Source organism: Acipenser ruthenus, chromosome 14 (genome assembly GCF_902713425.1).
Source record: "Acipenser ruthenus chromosome 14, fAciRut3.2 maternal haplotype, whole genome shotgun sequence".
NCBI classification, from domain to species: domain Eukaryota; kingdom Metazoa; phylum Chordata; class Actinopteri; order Acipenseriformes; family Acipenseridae; genus Acipenser; species Acipenser ruthenus.
Window position 1 is genome coordinate 13,789,537 of NC_081202.1, and position 26,876 is coordinate 13,816,412.

The following is a 26,876-nucleotide window of genomic DNA, read 5'->3' on the forward strand; positions in this document are numbered from 1 at the left end:
TTATAAAAAAAAATATATGTTTTAGACTTGTATCTCTTTTTTAATTTTTGTTTTATTAAATTTTGTTTTAGACTTTTTAATGTTGGTTTCATTGTTATTTTTGTGTGTGAAGTGCCTGTGATGAAAGGCACTATAGAAATGTGAATTGTATTGTATTGTATTCCCCATACTTATTATTATTATTATTATTATTATTATTATTATTATTATTATTATTATTATTATTATTATTATTATTACTAATGACCTCCTACTCTTCCCATATTACTGTACAAGCAAAATAGATCAATCAAATTTGCACTATCATGGATATTTTAGTCATTTCATGTTGACCTTTGACCACACAAACTGGGTTTCTGCCAGTTTGGGATGTGTCAGTCACCCATATTTACATGCTGTTAGTTTGTGAATGATTTCAGTGGTCAGTTGCAATATTTAGCAGAGCTATATGAATAAGTATTTTTGGTAACGTATTTCCAAAAGTACTTTATTGTTTAGTAGTGGGAATAGATTTACTGACCTTTATGGAACAAAGCACAGCGCCACACTTTTAGAAGTGAATATAAAAGTTCATACACAAATACAACATGCCACAAGGCTTTATTTTTGTCACTCACCTTTTTCAAAAGGCAGCAATTCTTTGTGAGTAATAAGGTGCTGGGTTTAACTGAAAGTACGCATTTTAAAATAAAATGCTCCAACAACCTTAAACCTGGACAGAATTTTCTACTGCTAATAGCAACTTGCTTTTGACCATTACACTCGTTTTGCTTGACATACATTTAAAAAGATGTACACTTTGAAAAAATACACACTACGTTTTGGAAGATTTTTCTGGGCATACATTTTGAAAGATGCACTCTCTTATACAACAATGTACACTACTTTCAGAAGACATTTTTGCTTTACCATACTTTCTTTTTGTTTTTGTTTTGCATTTCAGTGCCACCGCGCATTTTGTATCATTCATGTTCAATGTTTATAACACCTGGTCTAAAAAACATTTTTTTTAATTGACTGAAATGGGGACAGCATTTTTCATTGAATGCTAATAAAAATCAATCAGATTACAATCTGAAAGCCTTTAGAATAGACTAATGTAGTATGCCCTCTGGTGGCTTGACATTAAAATATAACAGTTGGAATGGAACACACAAATTGGATTTTGTGTATGAGCAAAATAGATCAATAGATCAAGATATTTGATTAACTGAAATGGATGAAGTGTGATGTTCTGCCATCAATGTATTCTACGATGCTCGGCCAACATAGTGTATTGTAGAACTCCATCAGACCAGTTTTTTACCTTTTTGTAACACTTCTTTTTTCAATAGAAAACAAAGAATGCTATTTTAGTTTTATATTACTGCATATTCTACTTTTTTCTTTTTGTTATGAATAACATATTGGGCTAGATTCTCAAAGCTGATCTCAAAATGTCAATAGCACGATATTGTCAAACAGTTAAAACACATGCAACAAAAGCCCATTGTGCAGAATTCCAGAAAAATTCTGGCCTGTATTTCAGAAATCTATATCAATGTGATGAGACAGTATTAAACTCAGCTACAGTATAAATGCTTCATGAGTAAATCATCTGTAATCCTTTTTGCATGTGTTTCAGTTTTGAAGTAGGCTATAACTCCTATTCATGTTATGCAAACTGTTTGGAGGGTGTTTATAATGCAAGTGTTCACAGCTGGTGCCAGTTGTTGACTCACTGTACTCTTGGCTGTCCAAATGAGAGATTTTCTGAACCATAAGAAATGTAGGAAAGACTTAAAATGATAAGCTAGAGTCCTCTCCAGAAAAGAAAAACGTATAACAAATTCTAACACACATCAACACTTTAAAGAAAAAGGTAGGAAGCGCTGGGATTGGAAAGCTTTTGAGATGACCTACCTTATTTTTGCTCCAGTACCTGTTTCTCTCAAAGAATTAATGTTTCATTGTAAAAACTAGATAAGCCTCAGAAACTCTGTCCTGAGTATCCATACCAAGTTTAATCACAAGATGATCAGTTCTGTAGATGTATCTAAAAATATACGTGTGACAAAAGTACAGTACATACAAGTGTTTCCACTACATCAGTGTGAAGGGGGTGTACAGCATTCCTCACTAAATTAAAACATGCCCTACAGAAGGGGAAATGTTTTGTTTTATTGACACTTTAAAGGGCAGCATGGTCACAGTGTGTCAGTACAAGAAGGGCCCAGTAGACTTACCATGGGGCATGGCCCAAATGAACTGAGTCATCAGTCGTGTACTACTCAATACAACAGTTTCTCCATTTTCAATTTCTTAATAATCACTAAAAAAAGAAGAGGGATAGAGATATAAAGGGGTTCACAGTATTCATGGAGGAAATATACCGAAGATCATTTCTTGTTTTGGTGCTACCTTTTAATAGAATCATCTTAAAACAAATGTCTATTAATAGGATCACCTGAAAATAAATGTCTACACAAACTGAATTCTGACAGGACAGTGCAAACCCATGCAATGCTGAATTTCAACTGAACTCTTGGTAGGGGGTTCAAACAAGTGATAGTCGAGGTGCTCTTACTTATTAAGAAAGGCTACATCTTGAAGGCTACATATTAAAATATTGTTTTTACTTAAAACAAGTGCTTTTTGTAACATATTTCTTTCTATTTCCATGAACTTACACACTGCTAAAGTTTAATGCAACAGCAAAAGAAAATGCCTTTCAATTATACTTAATGGCGGGCCATTTACAGAAGCTTGCTTACTGTGGGTTACTATGGCAAACACATCTCAAAGTGAAGTGAAGCATTGCACAAGCATTGTAATTAATAAAGTGATACAACAGCATTGTATCTCAACATATCAGTGTACTGTTGTTTTTTACATCAACCCCCTTGTACTCTTGTGTTATAAAACCCTAAGTTTGCAAGGGTTAACTGTGATGATGAGAATGTGGTGAACTTCTGGAACTCCCATCAGAATGGCCGCAGGTTCTGACATCATGCAATTTGCACTTATCTTATTACCTTATTATCTTATTACTGGAACGTTAGCGCATCCAAGCCACTACATCACACCGTAGGATCAGGAACATGTCTCCAGCAGCTTCATTCCCGCCCTGAGAGAGGATACGAGGGGGGGAGGAAAAGCAAGATGGGTTCGGCCCATCTTGCTAGAGAAGAAACGTAGGGAAATGGGTAAGAAGGGGTATAGATGTGGTCTGAAATCACCGCCTCTATGGGCAGGGAACCACCGTACACCACTATCTGTGGCTAGGTGTCCCATTCAAAAATGCACTTATCTTATCACTGGAAAGTTAGTGCATCCAAGCCACATCACCTACAACAACACACCTGTTATAATTCCTGGTAATTGCCATTCTAACAGGTTCCTAACAAAAGTCATTGAAAGATAAAAGAAAAAAAGATGAGAACTGCTTAACACATAATTAAATCACCTGGACACAATAGCCAAGCGCTACCTCAACCAGGAAAACGAATCAGTGTCTCTCTCCAGTGAACAAAATATATATATATATATATATATATATATATATATATATATATATATATATATATATATATACAGTATATATAATTGCATTCCTATTAAACAATTTAAAAGTCACAAAGGTGACAATAATTTTCTAATTCTTACTTTCTCCTCCCACTCTCTCCTGTTCTCTCCACACTGAACACCCAGCCCTGCAGGCGTGAAACATTCATTCTTTTATACAGCTGTGCCAAGACTTGATTGCAACATTGATGCACAGGTAAGCAAGCTGGGCTGAGCTGAGTGGGGGATGGAGGGGGGTGATGCTGGGACGCCAGAGTGTCAGAGTCACCGTCGAGCCCTCTTGAGGTGTCGTGGGCTAGTCGACGAAACACCAAGGATGGAGGGCGCCCACTTGAAGACCCCAGAGATGTACCCTACTCAGCTCAATCCAGACGGTTGTCATGCTGAGGTGCTGTGGAGACCGCACTGTGGTTGATCCCTGGAGCCAGCATCACAGCCTTTGTGTGTGCTGATGTGCCAGGTAGGCAAAATAAGCTGATCCCTGGAGCCAGAATTACTCTTTAGCCATCAACACCAGACATGAGGATATCTACAGTACATCATCAGATGGAAGGAAACGCAAATAGATGGAAACACAGATGGATCACATTAGTTTACTGTAAAGCTATGTCTTAGTTGGTGCTTGTCTTGGTGAGAGCCGAGTCTAAAATCAGCATGAAGTTTTAACATCTACTCTTGTGTAATGGAAATCATGCTGATTTACTAATCAAGTGTGGTTCTGCTTTATTATACTGCATTACACTGTAGAAACCAGCCAGCCAGATTCTCATAATGAGTTGAACTGTCCCGTTCAGTCAGATGCAACAGTAGTTTGAAGAAGGTCATCACATAGGACTTCAGTGCGCTAATCTGTTGTAACTGTCCAAGTGTTCAAGGGATCTGAGTCAAACTTCCATTGCCTCATTAAAAATAATAATGGCTTGCAGTTTCTGATATTGGGAAAGCAGCTTAGGGGAAGTGAGGCTAAGAGAAAAGTCTCTCAAGAGCATTCCTCACAACATTTTGGTTAATGGATGACCTGATTGTAATAGTCCCCAGTCATTTCCCCAAATATTCAGGAGCCAAGTGTGTAACAATGTACTATAGCTGGCTAATGAATAAAGAAAACTCAAGTGCTTGCCCTTTATTTTTATTTTCTTATCTCATCTCGCTCGCTCAGTAACTAAAAGTCAGCAGTATGGCAAGGAAAAAAGATGGTCTGGTTGGTACTTTGTACCTTAGCATAGGGGTTCAATGTTAGCACCATTTATTTCCTCAATGGCAGAGCATTACAATCAGTGTATCTATTAGCATTATTACACTGTTTTATTCATGGTCCATGAGAATAGCTTTGGTTGCCACAGGATTTGAGTATCATCCTTGTTTCCACTTGGCAGCAGTTTCCTTCTGATCCTCGTGGGCCACCCAATGGCTGTTTAAGGGTGCCTGCTCTGAAAACCTTAGAAAAAATGACAGATCCAATAAAGATAACACTTTTTTTATTATTTCCGTATATAATATTACTTAGACAAAAGGATTGATCAAATCTTTAGTTAATTCCCAGCTTGTTATTTTAAATGAGATGCATATATGCATAAAGGGCAAATATGTTTTAAAGCAACTACATGGAAACAGTACATGTGAAAAGTGTGAGTCGCTTGTGGCAATTCTGTGTGCTATTGACCAAAACCATTTATTTTATAGGCATTTTCTTAAAAGAAAAGAAGAATGACAAAGCCTCGGCTGTTGGACAAGACAGATTTCTGTACACCACAATGTAAATGTTTCATTGCTGTAGATTGTAGTCGTGACAAAAACATGACAAGTTTCATGATCTAGTGTTGCTGTATCAAATAACTATGTGTGCCACAGCTTTCATGTATGTTGATTAATGTAAAGACTTCACGGCAGCCTATAGCTCATATACTTTAATCATTGTGGCATGTTGGTTTTCTTCATCATTTCAGAGCTGCTGCTTTAAGGACAGAGAACAACTGTAAGATTGATCGCTATCTCAGCAGCAGTTTGCAATAAGAAACTGATATGCATTAGTTTGCTGTGTCCATAGAAAATGATTTACATCAAATTCAAACTCTGCAGGGTTGGTTTAGCTGAGATGGGATGTTGAGACTATCTTGCCGGGTATTCAAATGAATATGTTTTTCTCAAGCTACAGTATATACAGAAAATGGGATAGCAATTGTTCTAAAATTATCACAATGTTCTTTTTTACGCATTCAAGTAACCAGTCTTTTTCCTGACAAAATGGGCTAATATGCTCTGATTAGGCTGCACTTAGAGTATGTTTGTAGCCAACTGTAGCACAATGTTTCACAATTAAAGGCGTTTTTAATGCTTTATTGCATGCATACTATATTGATAAAATACCTATCAGGCTACCTTTAACCTGAAGAATAATAGAGGGAAGACCATTGTTCAAAGAACTACATTTCCCATCATCCTCCTGCTCACTGGTAAATCCACCTCCTGGTTACAAGCCCGTTTCTTTAACCACTGGACCACACAGCCTCCTATAATGAATATGAATGAATGAATCACTGGTTGTATGCTACTTTGGTTAAACATATTATTCTGCTTGGTTTGCAAGGTTCTCAAAGGATTCTGTTAGTATTAAACTTCCCTTGTTCATCACCAAGTTACTGGCCCTTAAAAATCACTTGGCATTTTTTATGTCAACTAAGCGCATGGGGTTTTGAAAGTGAGTAGAGTAGGTGAAGGCACATTGTCATGTGAGTTGAATTAAATGAGTGAGTCTGTTCAGCACCAGCAGTTAGGATCTTCAGACCAACCCTAAAATAACCTAGAAACATTCAGAATAATTGCAAACAACACAAAAAGAAAAAAAAGAAAACACTGACTTACTCTTTAAAATATTTCAAGTAATTTTGACTGATGTTGCAGATGAATTGCTAATTCCTGTACCATGATAGCTTTATGGCATGAAGACATCATAAAGAGAACCAGTACTGTTAGCAATGCTTGTGAAAATGAGTTTTGGAATTCCCAATAGTCTTATAATGCCTGTCGAGGATAAGCGAATCAGAGATGCAGACAATTTGCATTGGCTTATAAACAAAATACACGACACATGATTTAAAAAAGAATTACCAGTAATATCAGCATGTCACAAAAAATAAGTCACATTCAGCATTGCTCACTAAAAAACAGCCATTGTATAATATCCTTGTCAAACCTCTTAACAACAAATGACTACATAAATACCAAGGAGCTATTGCTGGTATGTAAAAGAAAAGAAAAAAATCAGCTGACTTTGGGCTGTAACTCTAGATATGTTCCAACCTCCAAAGATCAGTTATTTACCTCAGATAAGAGGTATTGAAGCTTAGCATTTGCCCCATAAGTATTCCTGGACAAACTAGGAAGATAACAATGTTGTATGTCTAGACAACTGTATCTTTTTTTTATTTTGGTTTCATTGCTGGCCTTCTACAGTAGAAACTCCGTACTTAACAATTTTCAGGACTAATTTGTCTTTGTGTCCTAACAGCCCCGTGTCAGCATAATTAGCCCTGTGAGTCTGCAGAGGTTGAGAAAAACTCTGTTGGGATTGGTAGCATGGAGTCCTGTAGAGCTGTGGGGAGGGGGATGGGTGCTGGTCTGCGCGGTGCAGCTGGTACAGCTCGTGTGATGGGAGCACTAACAGAAAATCAGCTGTGTAATTGCATGTTTCGAGTAACTGTGTTATCCCAAGAGGGAGCATGCTGCTTTCTAACCTAGTTCAACAGGGAACAGATTTTTGGCAACGGTGAAAGGGTCTCACTGCATAACCCGATTTCTATGCAGATGAGAAGCAGGTAGTAGTACTGTAGCAGTTGCATACCCACATGCTATTGTGTTTTTAATATAGTGTGTGCTCGCTCTTGTGTCTGTTCAATTCCATACTGTTAATGAATACACACACATTCCTTTTTTCTGTTCTTTTTTTTTCTTGGGAGAATGGCAGGAGCAAGAACATCTTGCAATTGCTATTTTTAAATAATTTATCCTGTTTGCTCAGTCAGGATTAACAGCTTGGCAGCTCTGCTGTAGCTCTCTGAGGGTTAAAAGAACAATTATATTAAGTGCGTTGAGGTGTGTTTGCTTATATTCTAAGCAGCCATGCAGTGCCTGATATGATTTCTATGTTCATCATGAATGGGCGGGCTGATTTTTTCCTCGCAGGCTGCTTTTTTCCTCCAGTAAATCTCTTGCTGGCTTTCTAACCTACTCTGCTGCTGCAGGTTTTTTTTTTTATTTGTAGTGTAAGCTGCAAGATATGAAATTCATAATTTCAGGCCCAGCTTCTGATTTTAGATTCTGGGGCACAGCTTGACTGGAAGACAAAATAAAATCTTGCTTTTGGCTGCTTCTTTTATTTCAGCAAGCTGTGGGTGTAAGGAAGCTGTGCTAAAGTACAAGGCCAGGGGCTCGCTGAGTGTGAAGTTGCTTGTATTCCATCGGCTATCAAGGGGGAAAGACCATGGCTGTGCAGCTTATGCCTGATTCTGCCTTTAGTCTGTTAATGGTAAGTACTTTTAAATGTTTTACATGCCTTGGTAAGAAATGCTTATATACTGTTGTGGTAATGGGGTGTGCATGGTTTGTTTACTGCTTAAGGTACTTAAAATCCCTTTTCAATATGTATATTTTTATATACTGTTAGTGTTTATCTAGAATGCCATAACAAAAACATACAGATTTACAAACGGAACAGATATCGATTAAACAGTGCATTTTACAAAGACTGTGCTGTATTCTTCTTCTTCTCGTTAATGTATACCTACATATCTGTAATAGAAATAAATAATTCAAATATAATAATTTAATGTGTAGCTTATAAAATGAGAAACATATTCAGTGAAAAAAAGAAAATAAGTTGTCCCAGTTATGTTTAAATAAATACTGCTGAATAGCTTTGAAATTCCAATAAAGGCTTGAAAGCCAGCTAAACAAAAAAGCATACTAAGGCAGCATTTGCATTTCTAGTTTCACCTGACCGAAAAAGATGTTGTAAGCATTTGGTAATGAGCAGCCATAGTACAGAACTCATTGATGTTATTTTTTCTGCCAGGCTGACTGGTTAACAAAACAACTGCTTTGTTTTGACAGGACATGGTTAACGGCCTCTAAGTCTTTTTTGCTTGTAGATTCAAAATTCCAGGCTTCATTTATTTCAATTCAAGACATTAATGACAACTTTGTGGCATATGTGGAGTGTGCTGTGTGATCAACATTGCTTTTCAACATTGGTTTATGGTTTGGGGCTTGTAAAAACTGAGGATATTACTTGTCAGGATTAAGAGCTATTTTCTTTTGGGCTGATAATGATGCAGCTTGCTGACTGTGTTGCTGTACCTGGCTTTTGCACCTGTCAGCACTGTATGTTGCTATGGTTACCTGCATAGTATCATGGAGTGTTGGTATCCAGGGATCTACAGTCTGCAGTACGCAATCCAGTATTAATGTGCAGACAAAAGCACTACTGTATATATTTTTATTACAAACGTGCTTTAAATAGTTTTGAATTTGTTATGCTTTTATCTCTCATATATCCTTGAAGCCTTTTTAATGCACTCAGTAATACAATATATTTAGCTGCATTACTATGTTTAGAGATCTCTTATTCAAAAATATTTAACATTAAGTTCATGCCACCTCCTATCCCAACACCTTAAACACACATCCCCAAGTCCCGCTACATCTTTTGAAGTCTGGCTAAACCTGGGCTGAATACGGTCTGTGAGGTGAAAGTAATTGGATTTTATATATTGCTCTGAAGAATTAGAAATTAGTTCACGTGAACTACTGTCTTTATTTAAAATGTGTTGAACTTATACTATATCACACTGAATTCCGTAATAAATCACTCACTCACATGGGTTTGTCATTTAAACATTATGAAACCTGTTAATTGTGCAAGTTTAGAGGCTTTGCTTGACTCAGTGGGATGATGGTGGGAGTGAGAAACATGGATGTGAATCTTATATCATGACAATAAAGAACACAGATGGCTCACGTTTAATAACAGACTGTTTAAAGGATGTTAGGTTCAGCAGGACTATTTTTCATTAAACCTGTTAGAGGTTTATTCCTATTTCTCAAATAACTGCAGTTCTTAAACTGTATTTTATTTCATTTATTTTTTATTTGTATTATGGTCTTAGATCACTAAAAGTCTTTCTGATTTGAGTAAAACAAGCTATAAAGAACCTAATGTAGGTCCTTACTGGAGAATTTTTCCTGAAGTCATAACATAAGATTGACATCCAACTAAATGTTTCAATTAAGAAACCTATACATTTCTCTAAAAGGTAAGAAACCTATGCTGATAAGTTTATTCTGGTGATTGTGAATCAATAGGAGAGACACACTATACTGAGGGATGCTACATTTTCTAATTAAAAAGAAAATATGGAAGAGTGTTGTCAGCTGTACATTCAAATTCTAGGCTTCCACACTTCTGTTCTATGATATGAAAAAAAAGGTTTTTCACTTCCTGCCTGCCCATTGTCTAAATAAAAGCATCTGCTGATGATTCCATGCCAGAATATTAGTATGTAATGCCAGATTGTCAATGGGTGAATTTGTATTAGTCATTTGGAAATACAGTATTCTTAAAGTGCACAGTGGAACAGAGCTTTCTGAACTATTGAGAACACCCATGTTGAGTTGTGGTAGCCGCTAACCAGTTTGCAGTTTTCTATAATGGAATCTGATTCAACAGCCCCTAGTGTCTTAGTTGTCTTTTTTTGTGTCGATTGCTCTTAAACCTGTATTTGAAATGAGACCAAATGTGCCTGAAAACCTAAATGGTTTGAACCGCAGAAGGTTTTAAAATGTTGGAGCGTATGAAAAGATGAAAAGATTGATTTCAGCATATACATTATTCAGAACTACATTAATTCTGGTGTAGAGTCAATAAAATTGTCTCAGTTGTGCATGTTAAGCAGTGACAGCTGGTCACTTGACACACAGAGGACGCACATTGTAAGGGAGTTGGGTTTTATATATATACAGAGAGAGAGAGAGTGAGTGTGTGTGTGTGTGTATATATATATATATATATATATATCCTTCTAATTATGAAACTTTAACAGTTAATAGACTTGTTTTCCTAAGTTTTTAAAATTACAAATGTAACGAAAATGCAAAACATCAAAAACATTTTTAAATAAAGATATGACATCTGGTCACACAAACCACATAAAACCATAAACAAAGTACCATAAACTGAACACATTGTAATTAATATACTGGAGGAAATGGGCTTCCATACTTGTAAACACAATTACGGTATCAAAATAGTTAATAATAGAAAGATAGCACAAATAGCAAAGTCACAATCCACATACAATCTTGCAAAGAGAACAAGTTTAGTACATGTCACTTCACCATATGTTTCAAAACAATCAATATATGTAAAAATGACTAGTTGTCTTACCTTTATTTGTTAATAAAGTCTGCCCTTCTCTCCTTCTGAGATGTAAAATGGTCAATCACATGGTCATGCCAGTGGGGATTCTTCTCCAGTGCCTTCACGATTCCCTTAGAATCGCCAAGTTCTTTAGTCGTTCTTGTCCCATTGTGTCCTGGGGCAGTTCAAGAGCAGATAACAGTGTTGATAGTTACATCAGAGTTAGACACGAGTGCAAGTGAAATACAAAATACTACAGATTGGGTTAAGTGCAGAATTAAATACAGTAAAATAGGGAGCAGATAAGTGCAAGTTAAAGTGCATTAAAGGCAGAGTGCTATATTGAGAGAAGACCAGTCCCACCTCCCCGTCCAGTGAGATGTGGAGTATGGGACAGGACGTGGAGAGAGGACAGGGCAGCAGGAGTTACAGTGTTATCAGGAGAGAGCCAGGTTTCAGTGAGAGCAAGGGAATCGAGAGAGAGGTAGGAAGCAAAGGCAGAGATGAAATCCGCTTTGATAGCAGAAGAGTGATAGTTCCAGAGGGCACAAGACAGAGTGCGGGAGGGGAGAGAGTGAGAGGGGGGGAGAGGCAGAGGGATGAGGTTAGAGGGGTTAGGGGAGCAGTGGCAGAGAGAGGACAAAGGACGGGAGTGAGAGGATAGAATAACAGGTATGTGAGAGATAGTCATAGCAGGACAGGTGAGACAGATAGGTACAGTAGCAGTGGGAGTAGGAGTGGTGGGGGGAGGGCACAGACCTGTCTAGTAGTTGGTGTCTTCCAGAGCGCTGCTAGGTTTGGATTTTCTCCAACAGCCTCTTCTCGCTGGACTCCCACAGCTAGACTCCCGGGTCTTGGGTAGAGAGTCTGTTCGGTTGGCTGCCGCCTCGTGCTGGCACACAAATAGGTTAGCTGTCTATTATACTAAACTGTGCTAAAGACAATACTGAAGCAATACAATAGTTTCAATGCACTTCAATGGGATCACACAACTACAAAACGCTGTGTGGAAACCAATCAAATTGCAAATCAACCTCTATTCAATTTAATCACTCACCTGGTACTAATCACAAACAGTATATCACCTAATTAAAACACCACCTTTATAATGTTACTTAAATACAGCTAATGTTAAGAGTTGGAATGAGGTCTTTAGTAGCCACTGGGAGAGATTTGAAAAGGTCCTCGCTCGGATTGCCACAACTCAGGCTGCCCTTGGTCGTGTGGCCCTTAGACAGCTGGTGCTTAGAACGGCTGCCAATTTATACTATCCTCCTGTAGGCTTGGAGTCGTATACTTAACACTAAATTTGCATCAACTTCACAATTCAACACACCCCAACACAGTTACATAACTTAATTACTAGTTTTTAAGTGCAGGCTGGTTACCTTTAGCAGGCAACGATTCTCGCTAACAATTAAACTGCAATCCACTTACCTATTTCAACGCTGATTCAAACAGCAACACAAGTTCCAGACAGGAGCAGAAGCAGATTCCACACGCATTTGCAGGTTATACTCGAGAGTTCCAGAGAGTCGGAGCCATGAAGCTAAACAAGCATTCTCCAAGTGTGGTGCACTTTTGCTTGGGGATAACAAGCAGGCCAGAGTCGGAGGACCTCAGCTTGCGGGCGGGGACATAGCTGGTCAACAGGTTGAAGAGGTACTGAGCAGAAAAATTGCTGGTGGCTTTATTAAACATGATTAAGAAAATATGCCGTGATGATAAAAAGTTAAAAACAAAATGTATGTTTTGCAGATTCAAAGGGCACATAAACATTATTCATTTAAGGTTTAGGATATGTACCTACAGTACATCTCTGATCCAATTCATGCACTGCTACAGTACATGTTTGTAATTTAGTCAGTTCATCACACTACTGGATTCATAAAGAATGTGGACTGCTAAAGATATATTGGACACTGTTTTCAATAACAGTTTAAACCCCAGCCCAGTATTGAAAATGCAGGTTTTATTACAGGCTGTAAGGTGGGGAGGGGTCAGTGCAGTATTGATTGCATGTTTTCATAGCTAAAAGACAGTACAGTATGAGATGTCATCTAATCTCTAAGGAGACGGTATTATAATACCAGACAGGATGAGTTCATTAGATTTGACCTCTAGACTGCTTTAGGTTAAAAGTATTGTGATGTGTATCAGAGAAGTAAATTAGGTTAACAGAATAAAAGCCAGTTTATCTCATTCAAATTTTCTGGAACACTAAATACACAAAAGAGAGTGGTTTTGCTTTCTTCTCTGTTATAGCACAGTACATTTTTGTACCCAAATTATCAGACTTATTGTGCCATTAACTGATATACAATAGGTGTTTTTTGCCCTGTATGTTTTGTTCATAATGCCTTCCACAGTTCCAATTATAAATGTCACTAGCTGAGAATAGCATTGACTTGTTTGTATGTAAATGTCAGCTTACCTCCATCGATTTGTGCTATTTATAGCGAGACAACTTGAACATATGTGACTAATTGTTGTTTTATGTACCTTTGTTTAAAATGTATTATCTGGGTTGTGTTTGTCTATGGACTTGCTGCAGGCTTACAGACAAAATTAGAAACAGTACATACTTTTTTATCAATTAGTACATAAGTAGTAAGAGAAGTAAATGTGATTTTATTCATTATATTACATCTAACAGGTGACACCATATTGATCTGTTCTACAGTATTTCTCTCCTCTGGTCCCCCTCGTTAAGATGGTTGCTCTGCTCCACAGTGGTCCCTGCTCAAAGCTTGTTGCTAATTAACAGCTAGTGCTGATGTTGGTGATGAAGAAGGTGTCTTCATTTTTTAACCCAGCCCCAGCATAACACACTAACTGTAGTTCTTCTCTTTCGGTGGATGAAAAAAAAGTGATAGGTCTCTTGGGCTAGGCTTATAATATAATACAATACATCATGGCATCATGCAGTACCTTTCTTGATTACAGTACAGATTTTTAGGTAGAAGGTTAATCAGATAACAGATACAAGAGGGAATAAGTTTCATTAAGCCGGTGCTTCTGTAATATTGATCTTTCCTTCTAAATTGTTTGCCTAGTCTTGACGGTAGCCGGCAACATTTATATTTGGCATACATGGGCTAAATTAAGGTAAGAGTTTATCAAGTCATACATTAAAGTCTTGTGAAGATAACACTTTGTACATTAGAACATGTGTCCAACATGTATGTTGGTTCCTCACTCTGGGAGCTTAATACAGTTTCTAATTTGCTTATTGTAGCAAGGAATGGATCGATCATCACACCAGATTGCTTATCTTTGTGTTGTGCATCTTTTATCTTTTCTCAACATGATGTTTAGTCTCTTACTTGTGGTTTGAACATTAAAATCATGATATATCTCCCTTGCATCCAAACACCCCGGTTTTCTTTACTATAACAAGCTTTGCAGTAAACTGCAGTGTTTTCCTGTGTCCTGTGATGTAATTTCCTGGTGCACCAAAGAAGGTCCCCTGAAGAAACTTTTCTGAGAGCAGAGCATGTTCTGTCTAGACCAAAATGACATGTGGAGCTCTGCAAGAACACATCCAATTTGACAAGAAATATAAGCAAATACTGTATATCACTGCTGTAGAATAATTTCTCAGGTTTTATTTCAAACAACATTTTGATCTATACATATACAGTACATTGATTACTTTTAAGGTTATTATTGTGGAGAGCTTGACATGCAAGTAGATTTTTTGTTCCTTGCATACTAGCTATTTGTAAACTACATCGGGGTCTGTGATTTTATGTATCCTTCACCTTATCTAGAAAAATATTTTCTTCAAGTGGCTTATTTTGTGAATAGTTTAAGTTAAAATATTATTTGCGGTTTATAACATCATATGCACACACAAAGCATTTAACATGTTCACCATGTTGAGTGTGACAGGCAGAGACAGATGGACAGACATATAGAAATTGTAATATTGTATAATGGAAACCAGGGACGTCACTAGGCCTATTTTAGGGGGGCTTTAGCCCCCCTAAAATATTCATTAGCCCCCCCTAAATAAATCAATATATCAGTCAATATATTTCTCTGTGATTTCTTTTTTTTTCGTCAACCATTCCATCGCATCTCAAACTTCTTACCGGACGGGCACTAGGAACTGGGGGAGGCTGCTGCTGCAGAGGCTGCTGCACGCGCTAGTGACTGATAGGCCTACTTGTAGCTAACATTTTGGTTAACGTTAGCTACTTCTGTGGCTTGAGACTGCTAGCTAACAGTAAACGGACAGGAAAAGCCTCTGACAGGACGGATTCATGCAGATAGGCTATGATGTGAATTTGTGGTAAGTTAGAACAGAGAGAGAGAGAGATGCCAGCTGCGGTCCATAAATGCAGTCCTGGACACTTTAACTGCTGTTTTTGATTGTCCATCTGCCATTGGATCCCCCATGGCTGTTGGTCTGAGAGCAAAGCTTCATCAGTTCTCCACCGTGTATTTGCTACTGATGTTTCAGTCCCTTCTTTCTATATCTGAGGGACTACACAAGTTCCTCCAGAAAGAGACTGTAGACCTGGCAGAAGCTTGTTTCGGCAAACAAGCTGTATGTGACACTGTATGATAGGCAAACGCACAGATGCATTTGCCACAGAACTTTATGACAGAAGCAAAGCACTCTGTGAAATTCACAATATTCCAGAGGCAGATGCAGCAAGAAAGTGCAAACAAAGGAAACTGGGAGATTTTGTGGTGGAGACCTCCTTGGGTTTAGGCACAGAATTGTCATGTTCCCAAACACTGAAAACAGAGTTGCTCCCCTGCTTGGACAGGATGGTTTGGGAGCTTGACCAGCGATTCTCAACTGTAGATGCAGGTCTGCTCAAAGACATACAGGCATGCAGCCCCAACTCAAAAAACTTCCTAGATACATCATGCTTAACTGAGTTTGCCAAGCACTACGGTATTGATGTTAAAACAGAAGAGATGTTGGTGGCCAGAAACTTTCTTGCCCGGAAAAGAGAGGCTGGATGTCCTCCCAAAGATATGCTTGCTGTGCATAACCTACTGGATGATTATTATTTATTTCTTAGCAGACGCCCTTATCCAGGGCGACTTACAATTGTTACAAGATATCACATTATTTTTACATACAATTACCCATTTATACAGTTGGGTTTTTTTACTGGAGCAATCTAGGTAAAGTACCTTGCTCAAGGGTACAGCAGCAGTGTACCCACCGGGGATTGAACCCACGACCCTCCGGGCAAGAGTCCAGAGCCCTAACCACTACTCCACACTGCTGGATGATGATATGTTTCCTTCTCTGAAGGAAATCATTCAGGTTGCCCTCACAATCCCTGTGAGCAGCTGCTCCTGTGAAAGGTCCTTTAGTGCACTGCGCCGGCTGCACTCCTGGTTGCGTAAGACAATGGGTCAGAAAAGGCTTGCAAGGCTTGCAGCCATGTCCATTGAGGGTGAAGTGCTTGGGCCACTAAGCCACAATAGTGTCATTGACCGCTTTGCCACCTTTAAAAATAGGAGGTACACTTTGATGCGTCCACCCACAAAATAAGCATCAAAAGAGAGAAGTAGTAGGAGCAGTTCTGTAATATAGGTTGTAATATTTGTTTGGGATCTTACTTTTTTATCAGATTTTATTCCTAATTATTTTTCAGTTTTTGTTATTTTATTTAGCTCATTAGTTGAATTTAGTTTTGCTTCCGTTGTGGATGATACTGTTTAAGATGTTCCATGTGTCTGAATTAGTGGGTTAATTTTGAGCAACAATTAACAAAAGGGTGAAACTTAAATAAAGATTTTTTTCTAATGGTATAATATGACCTGCATATCTTCTCATCTCTCTCTCTCTCTCTCTCTCTCTCTCTCTCTCTCTCTCTCTCTCTCTCTCTCTCTCTCTCTCTCTCTCTCTCTCAAAATAAAATCCAAAAAGTATTTTGGCTACATAGTATAGCCATTTTTGTGCCTTTTGTTGGTGTTGGATGGATGGGGACAGAGTGGACTTTAATTTCTTTATTTGGATAGAATTTAATTAGATCAGTGTCTAACACAAACTGTGAGACAGGTATACTTTTAGCCAACCTTGACCAAAAATAACCTTATTTTGATAGATTTTACACCCATTGTTACTCTAAAAATACATGATGAAAAGACATTTTGGGGGCTTTAAAAAAAATCCTGGGGGAGTATGCCCAGACCCCCCTAAAAGAGGCTTAGCCCCCCTATCCATGAATCTCTAGTGACGTCCCTGATGGCAACTTACTGCAGAAGCATATGTACAATAGTAAAACCTTTTTTATTTTCTTGATACCAGTATTTTGCCCAAGACCATGCATATGAAAAAGCTCTATGGTGGGGGTCAGAGGTAATTTGTGTTGGGACCGCCTAGCCCTTCAAGGTTCTGAGGCTGAAAATATGGTTACTTTGCAAGAGCAGGGTGATGCATTATCATTTTAATGTTCAAGCTGCAGCCAAAAAGCAGACAATGATGGTAAACTTTTTTTTTTTGTTTAACCCTCAAACCTATAAATATTCCATTTAAGGAAATGACCAGAAATGCAGCAAAAAGAAACACGAAGCAGAGTAGGAGTTCACAGAAACAGATTTACAGAATTATTAAAAGAGAATGTAAAAGAACATTATAACATGGTGTTTATGAGCTTCAGCATTTTTAAAAATAATTTAGATGCCAGGAAGGGGGTTGATGGAAGGTCTGTTGTGCAGAGCAGAACACATTCATTGCTAAGCTGCTTAACTCAACCCCTGCAGTTTTAAAAACAAAGCTGAAAAAACATAACTGAAGTTGATGTTGGCTTACAAATGTAGGCAGCTTAATACATAGCTTAGTTTTGATGCTACTCTAAGAACTCCACTAATATGTTGTTTTTTTTGTTTTTTTTTAAGTTTCTTGTCAGTATTTCATTTTTTTGAGCCAGTGTTTCCCGCATAACCATTTTTTTTGTTATCTACAAAAGCATCTGGAAATAGCAAATACTATAACACGAGTGGGGAGATCTTGCTCTTTCACCCTTAGCATACCTGCAAAGCATGTACATGTACAGTTTGGCTAAACTAAGTATTTGGAATGGCTTCTTATCCTCATCTAAGGTTTTGAGACAGTATTTGTTAAAAGAAGACTCCAAAGTGATTATTGGATAAACATGTCATCATAATTACATGTGTCAGGTATTTGTTTACACGTTAGTCTAAGGATCCATTTTGAAAGCATCTATAAATGTGTTTTTAAAGTATTTATTTTGTACTATATCATTTTAATGACGCATTAGTAGTATCTAAGTTTTTTTTTCTTATAAATGCCTTAGTTACATGTACATGTTATCAAGAATGGGTATACAAATATTTTACAATTTACAAAATACATTTTCTACATTTATTTTAAAAAGAAGCATTTATTGAAAATAACAGATTGTGGGTATATATTCATCCATCTGTCTGTACTGTATCTCACACTTTTAGAATACTATATCTGGAAAAAATCAAATAGTGATTAAACATTCCATTGCTAAGTCTTATTCTGTACTATTCAGTACATACTATTGATATGTGTCATGGAAATGTACATGTCACTGACATGTTACTGATTGCAGCAGTACTGATATTTTCTATTTGTATTTTAAATAGATTTGTGGAACACTGTTTTTTATTTCCTAGTTAGATATTTGCCCATCCCTGCAAGTTATAACACTATATTGTTATTATCAGTTTTTATAATTAATAAAATGTATAATATTGATTATAGCATAATTTATCAAACATGTACAGTATATAAGCATTATTATCTTTTTTCTTTGACATTTAAAAAAATTGTTACAATTGAGTAAATTATGATTTATAAAATTGTTGTATCAGAACTCCATATTCGCGTTCTCATATTACCTCATAGTGTACAAAGGCTCTGTACTGATAAGTTATTTTGTTTGCTGTATTCATAGGTTGACATACTGTATCAACACACTGGCTTTGACTGCTAACAGTGTTAGTATTTATTCTAATCACTATTAAGAAATGAGAGACAGAGACTGTAGATACCAAGTTGAATCACTCATTAACAAATCCAAAGTATCACATACAGCAACAGGGCACATTTAGGGGAACACAGTAATGGCAATCTGCTTAATCTCTTTATCTTCTCTCTTTCTCACTTTGTCCCTTCTTGATCACACAGGAAGTTACGTGACATTCACTCTCACTCAACAATCACACAAGATTAACTAACCTATTCCTGAGTTTACACTAATAACAGAATTTGACAGGGCTTGATTGGGCTTGATTGGGCCTAGGGGGATTACATTATTCTGCCTGCTAATTCATGCAAGGGCCCCTTCAAAACAAAGACTGGTGATTTGAGAAGTTGATTGGGTTATAGACTGGGGTTATCTAATGAACTGAGAGGGGTGAGCTGAAATTGAATTGAAAGGAGAGCAGACTTACAGATGTCAGTGGTAGGAACAGCTCATCAGTTCTGGGGTGTTGTGCCAAATGCCTATTAAAGGGATCATTTTGAGTTGGACTACAAGCATAAACAGTGAATAGTACGTAAGCTCATTTGATAAATGACCGTTATTTTCAAGACTATTTCAAGATATTAATGTGGTTTCAAGGTATTAATGTGGTAAATCAATCCTGACTGGCAAGCAGGTGCATGCTGGTTTTTACCTTACAGTTCTGAGTGATTCAATTATCAGGATGCGGGGTGTCTATATGCTGCCTTTAGCCTAACAGTTGGGTGTGACTACCCAGCTGATTTTGTGTCAGTCAATCTGCTTCTGTGACAACCTGCCTGATAAAACCTATCCTGGTCAATGCTGCCTCCTGCAAGTCCCACTGGTAGTGCATGTCAAATTATGATTGTCTTTATTCTATGCATGTACATGTATTGTCTTGTAGTAAATTAGACAATGTTGATATAAACAGAAGATTTTTTTTAACATTTAACTTTAAAGTCTATATTTTGCTATCCTTTGGCAGTCAGACAAGACTTCAAAGTTTAGAACTGTATATAGTGCAGTAGGATACAAAATTATGAGCAGTTGCAGAAGTGACAGAGGCAGGTGTACAAAAGCAACAACCAGGTTTCACCAAAGAAAAGTTTTCAGGGGAGCAGTACAAAAAGCGGTGTTTCTGATGGTTGAACTGTTTGATGTCACTGTATCTAGCACTGTTGTATTGATTTGTTGTTTAATAACCACCAATGTGGAATTTCTTGAGCGACCTTGACTTCTTATGACCGCTTATTCGATATATTTATCTGGAAACCACCCTGAAGTGCTCCATGGTGTTTGGGAAATTGGGCTGTAGGATGTGCCATCATTTCAATGAGTGTTAAACCAAGGTCCTGCTGACAACAAGGATAATATGGGAGGGGAGTTTGGTCTATAAAACTCTGAAGAGGTTAAATCCACGAGTTCCCATCCCTTCTATCCAGGTCAACACTTTAACCTGGTCAGTGGGTCTGCCCTGATTAAATAAATGTAGTTCAAACACCAGCTCCTGGAGGACAAAGGGATCACTGTAGTACAGTGAGGTGAAGCAGTCTCTGCTGATTTTCCCTCACCAAGCTTCAAGAAAGCCAGGGCTGATAAGACACTCCCTCTGGCTCTGGGATCGCCCAATTTGGAACAGCCAAATTTTATTATTATTATTATTATTATTATTATTATTATTATTATTATTATTATTATTATTATTATTATTATTATTGTCCATTTGGTATGGAAAGACAACTGTTTAATTTTGCATAAATGCCACCAATACAGCTAGTGCACCTATTTAAGTGCCATCTGCCTCTAAGACGTGGCAGATGCATGAAATAATAGCCGTTGCTTTGTCACTTGCTGTCTGCACTGACCTAACAGCATGGGTTTGTTTGTACAGTAAACATTTGAAATACCAAAGTGGGCCCTTCTTCCTTCCATATGGTGCATGTTAATAGAATGTACAGATCTTCTGTTATTACTACTGCAACACCAGGATTTGCTTATCTGTGAAAATTTGCTACCAGGATTGTATGCTTTCAGTAAAAATATCCTTATAAAAAGATGCAAAGTAAAAAGTTAATTTCTAAAATGTTTTGCTTATGTTATGTTTAAGTAATTAAAATAGAACATACAGCGCAATTCTAAAGTTAAATAATTTAAAAAATATATAATAATAATAATAATAATAATAATAATAATAATAATAATAATAATAATAATAATAATACTGTAGTTCTGAGTATAAGATCTGCTTTAATGATCATTTAACAGCCAAAATCCAAACTGCATGAGGTTGAGGTGACATCTTTTAAAAATTAACAATGAACTCATAGTAAAACATTGCAATCAATGACTTTATCATCAGACAGCAATAATTCACTATGAAGTGCTTATCTTTAAAACACAATACACATAATGTTATAATGTTTTTTCACACAAGAGCATCTCCTGTTGTGTTTGGCACAGGGGCTTTGGAGACCCCTGATTTTGTTCTGGAAAATATGCCAAAGAGCTGTCGCAAAGACAGAGATGTTGACAATGGTGTATAGAGATTGAGCATCAATTATGATTTACTTTAACGTCAAGTATGTGTTGCTCTCTCGTCCCAAACCAAGTTTAAAAACTCCATGAATTTCAAGTGGCAACAGAGTTTAGTCCTTACTGTACATTCTTTCTCTAAAGGCGTTTATCATTGAAATGTGAAATCCTGGCATGACAAAAAGAGTAGCTGCTCGCACCCAATTCAAAAATTCAAACTGTGCTCAATGTCATTTTTTATCCTTTGGCTAATGCAGCCTCCCACAAAATGTTCTACACTGTTTTCACTGTGCTGCTCAAAGTGGATTAGCCAACATACTGGATCGTACCAACTAGTGTCAAAACACGGTTTTGACACTAGTTGAGGTGAGGTGCTACATGGGTTGAGGTGATATGAAATAACTATTAAATTGTTAATTAAAATAGCATTACAGCTAAAAAGTAATTATGAGGAGCCCCACATCTTGAAGAATATGCAGTAATTAAATGGAAGACAAAACAAACTTGCTACTTTTGTGAGTTTTGAGTTTATCAGTCCTAATTATATTTGAGAGTAGAATACTGTTTCATTCATAGACTGCAGGTCAGCAGATGGAGATAGGCAATGGACCTTTTACTTATCCATTAGGGGCTGTTAAACTAAATCATAATTATCTGAAACAATACAAATAATTCTTATTAAAGGCCACATGTTCACATTAGCCACCACCTGTCCTTGTCTCAAACATCTCTATCTGAGGATGCAAAAGGCCACCTGTCATTAAGGCTGGAAGACTTCCAAGGGTCATTATGACAGGTTGTGCAGAACATTTGATCTAACCCAACATTGTATCTGTAAATAGCTTGTGCGTGTGTGTGTGTATGTGGATTCAAACAGTAAGTAAAAACCCAACTCAATATTGGATGAAACATCTTTGCAATTTTAGGATTGGAGCCCTGCTCAATACCCTGTAGATGCTGACTACCCTCTAGGAACCATGCTGGATAGTCACAAGTGGCCAGATGTCTTTCTAGCTGTACTGAATATACATGTGGTGTACAATCTAATGTATCTAATGTCACCTAACCATTAAAGCAAGGCAGCTAACCCTCACTTGAAAATTGTTTGTGTCACATAATTTTTGTAACATTAAACAACAACAACAACAACAACAACAACAACAACAACAACAAAAATTTAAATATAAAAAAATGCATGAATTGAAAATCAATGTCATATTTTCCAGTTGGAGGGGGGCAGGCCCTGATATTAAAGCTTGAATAGGCACTAAATGGGAAGAAAAATGGGGTGCATCTGTGCAAAATGTTTGAACACCAGTGGGTCAGATCATTAAAATCGGATTACTAATTCTGCCATGGTCCGGCTCTCGACTTGCATTCAAGACATCGAGGCCTGGATGTCTACCAATTTTCTTCAGCTGAACACTAGCAAATCTGAACTCCTTCTGGTAAGATCTAAAACTCAACTTAAGAATCTAAATATAGCTGCCGTGAACCTCGGAAACTGTCTGCTGCTGCCTTCCCCCATAGTACGAAGCCTTGGTGTACTCCTTGACAGCAACCTCTGCTTTGATGCCCACATCTTCCTTCTTCCTTCTATCATCTTCAAAACATCTCCAAAGTCCATCCCTACCTTTCCCTCCCAGATGCAGAGATACTTTGTCATGTATTTGTCTCCTCTCGACTCGACTACTGCAACTCTCTATATGGTGGTCTCCCGGCACGCACCATAATACCAGATGTAAGAAAACGTGATGACATCACACCCCCCCCCACCCCATCTTGCCCAGCTGCACTGGCTACCTGTAAAGTTCAGGATTACTTTCAAAACTCTCCTGCTCACCTACAATGCCCTTCATCACACAGGTCCCGAGTATCTCCTCAACCTGCTGACCCGCTATGTCCCTGCCCACAAGCTGAGGTCCTCCAACTCTGGACTGCTTGTTATCCTCAAGCAAAAGTGCACCACACTTGGAGAACGCTCGTTTAGCTCCGACTCTTTGGAACTCTCTTCCAGCTTTGGTGCGTGATGTTCTCACCGTCGCTCACTTTAAATCAACTGTCAAGACCCACCTGTTCTCTCTTGCTTTCCATGCTATTTAAGCCTGGTATCTGCTATTAGCTGCTGTGTTGCTGCTACTACTTCATGTATTATGCTACTATCATGTATTATGCACAGTTTTTTGTTTTTTTTTTAACTGTGTAGCATGTATTATGCATCTCTCTGTTTTTAAAGTATTATGGATTTTCTTATTGTTACTGCATCTTGTAAAGCGCTTCGTGATGGTGGTCCACCATGAAAGATGCTATATAAAATAAAAAATGATTGATTGATTAATAATCCAATTAAATCATTCTGGTCTTTTCTTTAACCTATTCTATTATTTATAGACCACTTATCTGTTGTCATGCTGAACTCCCATTCAGTACTGGATTCCAGCCTCTCTGTTGCGCATTACTGTAGCTGTTTTTGCCAGCGGTCAGTAAAATAGTAAAACTCTTTCATGTGTACATGGGCTTTAATTGAAAACATTGAGTGGCCATGTCAGTGAGCGACCTTACTCTGTTGGGGTTTAATGCACTGTGCTATTAGTCTATTACATTTCTGCAGTTGAGCATCAATAGCATGTTGGTGGTGTTTCAAACTTGCTTCAGGCTAGTAGTGAACAAAAAAACGAAAAACAAAAACAGAAACTGCATTTATTAAAAGGCTCAAGAGGTTAGGTGCGAAAAAGATTTGTGTGTTTTATAAGAGTAAAGGCTGTAGAAAAATGGATTGCTGTGGTGATACAGTGACCTATTACTGAGTATTTGTAGTTTACCCATCCCCTTAAAAGAACAGCCTTCATTGCTGTCAGCTTTTGTACTAATACTATATACTGTAATTTCAACAAAATGGCATTTTCAGTGTCTCATTCAAATGAGCTATCAGGGGAAGATGTTTTCGGGGTTATAGTTTGTTTTGTGTGGCTTTAATAATAATTTAATTGATATGCTAAATGATACAGTCAATATGCCACAAGGGATGCTTTTCTGTTTCCCCCGTTAGACTGCCATTACATTTCTTTTGCTCATATTCCATTTTCATATAATTCCATTTCCCTATTGCATATCTACCATTTATATACATGTAACTATGCTTTAGGAGGATATTCAGTCTTTAACGACTCAAGCGAGTTTTGTATGGCAAGCATGGAATATCACTTGTGGCAAATGCCCTTATTCAGATGAATGAATCTTTTTAAAAAAATTGGAGTGTTGGCACTAGACTAGAGAATGCACGTTTAAATGTTATATTGCATAAATAATATTATATTTACATATCTTACGTCTTGTAAACAAGCACAATGCAGGTTATTTTCTGCATTTGTCAATTTGGGTGTGACCAACACTAATTCAAGTTCCATTGTTTAAATAATTTGGCAAATAATTAGGCAAATACTTTGTATTTATAACTAGAATAAAGTACATGGTAACAGCAATTACTATATAATTAAAGTGTAATTTACTGATGAATACATCTAGTGTGGCTGCGAAATAGAAATTAGATGTTATGTAGATGATATAACCAAATGTCCATTATAGTGTTAATAATAAAAGCTCTTTTGAGTTTGATGTCATATTTACTGTCTGCATCTAGGCACCATACAGTAGGTCTGCATCCTGACACCTCTGCTTGGTTTCAAACTTTGTTTCTTGTAGATAAAACATGCGTAATTGTTTCATTACTCTGCTTAGCTCTGATGGCTTTTTAATTGGTGTTCAATTATCTCACCCATTCAATTAACTCTCCTCCGGCCAATAAGAGAGTCTTGAGCTGAGTGTGTAATATAATGACTATTTCCATAGAACCTGTAATTGGGACTCTTGGTGGCTCAACAAAGCAACCCACAAGGGCTGTTTCTGACTACATTTTTGCTGCTTTGTTTCTGTAAACAGCTGTAGTCTCTATATTATTGCTTCAGTGTGTACAGGAATAATGTTGAAGGCTTATTCCACTATGCTAAGCAGGGACTAATAAAAAAAAAAAAGATTTTCTGATCATTCATGTTCAGAAGAAGAAAAATGAATACAGTTTTTTTTCTACAAATCAGTTGATGTAGTACTTTAATAAGCTGATCTTAGAGAAGGAATTAAAATACATGACAGTATGTGGTTATGATTTTTTACTACAGCCAGCCTTGCTCTTGCATTGTGTCGGAGCCCTGACAGTTTTCAGTCTGTCCCTGTATGATTGCTGTGTGAATGACACATGCATGACGATCATCCCTTTGTCTAGGGTCAGCAAGCTGTGGATTTAGGTATTCAACTGAGTTATTGCTTTCAGAAGCATCTGCAGGTACACTCTGATTACTCTGCCTCCAGCGTTGTAAGAAAATACACAAGCCAGTGGAATTGCTGTGGAATTGCTATAAAATCCAAAGCAAAGGACTAGAGTCCAACCTGCTACACAATAAATGACCACGTTGGTGATTTCAAATCAAAGATGACTATTTTCCCCCACTGATGCAATTTACCATAACACGAGACTATTGATTTCAATAAATTACATTTCTGTTTTGTTTTTTTTCAGTCAGATGGGGGGAAAAGTTGATATTGCTAGGCACAATTCTGAGAAGGGATTACATTTGAGGAAATGTCACCGACTTGCTCTGAATTAAAAAAAAAAAAATCTAATTAAAAAAAAAAATATATATATATACAGTCCTGTGGTTCAGCTTTGGAATCTATGATTTTTTTAATGTATTTACAAAGTCTCAAATATTTTTTATTGTTACTAAAAAAAATGTGAATGTGTTCTTCTTAACAAAAAATAAAATAAATAAAAACCATAGCAACCTCTGTTTTTTGTTGTTTTTTTTTTTGTTAAGAAATACGAGAAGTATTGTAAGAGATTTCACACTTTATTCTTCATAAGGACTGAAGGAAAAATCTCATTTTATATTTTATGAGGGATGAAGGAAGTCTTTTCACATTTCAATACCTTTATTTCTGGATTTCAATTGCCCACCAGTGGTTTTAATGGATCTGCGGAGGTTCCAGCTGCTTCTCTCAAATAATGTTCAGCATCTGTTAACAATTTGTACATGTCTTTGAAGGTTTTGGAAAATGACTTTGGTAATGTACCATCCTAAGTTTATTCCTGCTGGGATCATAAAAAGCATATTTTTGCAGGGTACTTGTAGCTATATTTATTAGCAATGTCTCCATTACTTTTCCTTGTGTTATGTTCACAAATTCTTAGAAATTAAAAGCCAGGGAAGGTCTCTTTTGAAAATTACATTAAACTATGTAGGTCCCATAAAAATATTGGACATTATTATTTATAAAAGGTGTTAGCATTTATAGCTGCAGATCGATTAATTTGGTTGCAGAACATTTTCTCATTACTA

General features: G+C 37.1%; 1 protein-coding gene across 1 annotated transcript in view; it reads left to right on the forward strand.

Moving 5' to 3' along the window:
- Nucleotides 1–7,796: 7,796 nt before the first annotated feature.
- LOC117419782 (FERM domain-containing protein 4A) overlaps nt 7,797–26,876 on the forward strand; it is a 179,964-nt gene continuing 160,884 nt past the window's right edge. Inside the window, exon 1 of the mRNA XM_034032888.3 lies at nt 7,797–8,089. Coding sequence (XP_033888779.3) covers nt 8,045–8,089 — 45 coding nt within the window. The 5' untranslated portion in view covers nt 7,797–8,044. The remainder of the gene's footprint in view (nt 8,090–26,876) is intronic.